General features: G+C 39.5%; 1 protein-coding gene across 1 annotated transcript; it reads right to left on the reverse strand.

Moving 5' to 3' along the window:
* Positions 1-967: 967 nt before the first annotated feature.
* TMCO2 (transmembrane and coiled-coil domains 2) lies at positions 968-3,569 on the reverse strand. The gene is made up of 2 exons (XM_025983732.1): positions 3,324-3,569; positions 968-1,282 (listed from the first exon to the last, which is right to left on the reverse strand). The coding sequence occupies exons 1-2, from the start codon at positions 3,567-3,569 to the stop codon at positions 968-970; spliced, it is 561 nt and encodes a 186-aa protein (XP_025839517.1).
* Between the last annotated feature and the right edge of the window lie 671 nt (positions 3,570-4,240).

Consider the following 4,240-nt stretch of genomic DNA (forward strand, 5'->3'; position numbering starts at 1 on the left):
CTTGTGGGATCTGAGACCCATCCACTGAGGGGATCATCTGCTACCATGTGTCCTCCCCCTTCCCATCAGAGCACACACTCATCAAGTGAAATGACAGGTGGTACCTCCTTCCCTCCCTGCCCACCTGGGATTCACATAGGAGAATTCAGCTAAGTTCAAGATGATGGGATCCCACTGTATTTTATATTACTCCTTGTTCTAAAATTACCTGCCCAACCAGCCGAACTGGCTGCTCCTAAAGCACTCAGGACAGATTCCCAAGGATTGTCATAATGCTTTAGCCTGGAGTATCAATAAAAGTTGGATAAAATTAAAGTATCCTTGTCCATCTCTGAGTAATTAATGCAGACAAACTCATGGGCTACATATTTACCTTTAGATTGAAGACCAGCACAAGAGCCAGCCCACCTCTACAGGACAGTCCACAGCACTTTCTGGGATGTCTGGGTGGCTCAGTGGCTGAGTGTCTGCCTTTGGCTCAGGGTGTGATCCCGGGGTCCTGGGATCAAGTCCCGCATGGGGCTCCCTGCATGGAGCCTGCTTCTCCCTCTGCCTATGTCTCTGCTTCTCTCTCTCTCTGTCTCTCATGAATAAATAAAATCTTTATTTAAAAACCCCAGCACTTTCTTGCTGTTTTTATTATATCTAATCCAACCTGTTCAGCATGGAGCTCAAGGCCATATCACTGACCCACTTTCCCTTCTTTCCCATGGATTCCAGTTGGGCTCTCCTTTTCTATATGGCTGTTTAGGGTCTCCAGCCTACCAAGCAGCATCATTATCTCAGAAACATTTTTGACACTACTACATCCCACATAACCCCACCACATACATAAGTAGAAGCTGGGCCCTACCAAAGAGAGGGCCAGTCCTTACAGGGTCATTTCAATATAGTTCTCTATCTTTATTGTTACAGCATCACACACATGAGGGAAAAACAGTGATTTTCTGGAAAAGATTGGAGTCCATCACATTTCAGATGTGGAAGTAAACCCTGATGTGGGTAAGGGACTCTGGCAGTCAGAGCAGCTGCAGTAGGGCTCAGAGGAGCACTCCCTCTTTGTGGCAGGTTTGTGGGAAATGATCATCCCCTCCAGGTCCTTCACTTTGTTTTCCACCGTCTGAAGTTTTTTCAAAATTCTCTCTTGCAGACCCAAGGACAGGAAGAGATTATTGTCTTGAATTGGGAGAAGATTCCCATCTGGGCTGACCAGCAAAGCCTGAAAAAAATCTGAGCCCTTCTTGTAAAGTTTGTAGAGTGTGATTATAAACAACAATATTTTCTAAAATAAAACAACAGAAGTTGAATGTTACTAGTTTATTCATGTGACTGCCTCAGATTCAAAACAAAACAAAAACCTAATAGTAACAATAATCCCTCATTACTATGCCAAAGCTTCTGTTTAACAAAACATCTTCACATCTATTTTGTCTTTTGATCTTCATCACAAAACAGAGTGATAGGCAGGTCAGGGATTATTATTTGTGTTTAATTAATAAAGATGATAATAATAGATACCATTTGCTAAAAACTTGCCACATGCAAGGGTCTGTGCTAGGAGGCTGTTTTCCCTATGAATGACCTATTCATGTAGAAAAACCTCAGAACTAGGTAGCATTTAAATAACTTCCAGTTTGGATCCTGACATTGTCCAAGGTCATATACTTGGAAATGATAGAGCCAAGACTGAAATCCAGCAATACTGACTTTCATGTAAGTTCCCTCAGGACACAGTGGTCTGAAAAACTAGATTTTCTGGTCATGGGGAAAAAAAATTTTTTTTAATGATGTAGGACAGATTCCTGTCAGGATAAAAATTAGAAACCAATCATCTTTCTTCCTTATTATGATCATTGGCACTGTTTATTGAGTATTCATTGTGTGCTGAGCTTTATACACACAATATCTCCTTTACCCTCATGACCACCCTAAGGGAGATGCTGTTGGCAAACCCATCTTACAGATAAGGAAAGTGGGGTTTTGGAGGCTGGTTGCTCTCAGCTCACACAGCAAGTGATGGGACCAAGGTTTGAGCCCCAGCAGTCCAATTCCAGAGCCCATGCTATTAACCACTTGTTATACTACCTCTTTCTTGGCTGAGGTGTCTGGAGGTCTGCAAATTTATCTAATTGAGCCGAACATTAACCAAACAAGAGCAGAACCCAGAATTATTGATAATAGTTTGGGTTTTTTTTTCTTATATTCTTCTACTAGCTAATTGAAATGCATGTATGCCCACATATCCCTGTTGGGGATTTAGGTTAGTTGGATTATATTAAATGAGACTTTGGAGAAGATTTGATTTTGGAATTCTAAAAATTGGGTTCGAATCTCAGATTTGCAAGTTTTTACAATCTATGTCAACTTGACTCAGTGATAACCAAGTTACCTTGCCCACAAGATGGACATGATAATCCCTGCCATGACTACCATGCAGGGTTTTGAAAAGTTAAGAGAATGCATGTGACCATGATTCCTTGACAGTAGTGATATATGAAAAAAGTGAAAGCTACAAAATGATCTGGTTATAACTTCTCTCAGCATTTACCAAGTAAACCTTAAGAATGACCTTTTAGAATCCTACCCCCTTAGATTTCCACTGAACCTCAATGCACCTCAGTTTCCTTGTTTGTCATATGAAAATAACCTCTATCCATTTCATGGAACTGTTGGGATTCTAAAAGCATTTTGACTATATTGTAAATAGAACTATTTTTTGGTGATTAAACTATGAAGTTATAATCATTGGTAATTAGATGGAAAACCCTATGTTTCTTACAATCCCAGCCAATTATACTTCTATTCCCCCAAAAGAACCCCTGTATATTTATTGAGCCTGATATTTGTTAAAACAAGTGAATAATGAGAATATTGTGATGCCTAAATGAATATATATGCATTGGCATCAGTTACAGAACAATGTCATAGTAGGGACAGAAAGGCCAAACCCAAGATCCCAATTATATTTGCAATGCTTATACTTTTAAAAGGTATCCCTCACTGTGTCTGGCACATAGCAGGAAATGAAAGATGAATATGTGATCAAATAAATTTGGGGTTAGGCTGCCTTCTCAGTTTATGAACTTGTTTGATCTATTTTATTCTAAAACAAGCCAAAGACTGCTGTGAGAAAGAGCATTTTATGCTCAAAACCTAATTGGCAAAAGTTTTTAAGATTAATCTAGTTTCAACTGATTTCAGAGACTAGGGTTCATCTTTGCTCATCTGCAGGGTCTTAAAACTGGGTAGCAGGAATACAGGAGAGGACTAACCAAATTTCAATTTAGAATTATTTAAATTCCTCTGTAACAAAAGAGTATAACCTGAATTGACTGAACACTTCGTTTCCACATGGCATACACTCCTATTCCCAACAAAAGCAAAAAGGAAATCCCCAGGATAACTTGCACAGTTGGACCAAGATTATCTAGTAGACCCAAATTTGTTTGCTGAGGTGGACTAGTCTCTCCCAGAAGAGTTGCTTGTAGCCAATTCCATATTGAGCTCAGAGAAAGGTAATCTACGATGTTGTCCCAGACAGATGAAGATGAAGAAAAATATGTTGACATTTTAATAAGACAGCAGCTCCAGGAACTACATGTACAGAGGCTTCAGGAACCTAGATATGCGTTAGGGAGAGTGGCCTGGGAGCCCAGGTGTTCTGGAGCCAGTGTGAACTGTGCATTGTGATGTCACTGTTCTAAAGGTCAGCTTGCTTCCCACTCACCCAGTGAACTTTCTCACTCAATCAGACACTCTCCTAGATTTTCAGTTCAGTAATATTGCTTTCTTCGATTTTTGGCAAGTTTTAGCTGTAGCACAGCACTGTCCAAATAGAACTTTCTGCAACGATGGGAATATGCTATATCTGCTCTGTCCAATATAGTAGCCAGTCGTCACTTGGAATGTGAATAGTGTGGCCAAGACATTGAATTTTACATTCTATTTAATTGTAATTACATTTAAGTTAGCCAATATGGCTTGGAGAGTGTAGATACAGAACATTTCCAATGACACATGGAAGGGACAGCAATTATTTTTACATGGCAAATGAGAAAACTGAGGTTAAGTGGAGACTTGAGAGGATTTAAAGAAAGCTTTCCTAAAGAGTGAATAGTTTACTTGGTAAATGTGGAAGGAGATTATTACTGGATTATTTTGCAGCATTCATTTTTTTCACATGTCACTATTATCTAGAAATTGTGATCTTAGGGAAGACTATTTAAACATATTTGAGCCT

The sequence above is a fragment of the Vulpes vulpes genome, chromosome 10 (genome assembly GCF_048418805.1).
Source record: "Vulpes vulpes isolate BD-2025 chromosome 10, VulVul3, whole genome shotgun sequence".
Lineage (NCBI taxonomy): Eukaryota > Metazoa > Chordata > Mammalia > Carnivora > Canidae > Vulpes > Vulpes vulpes.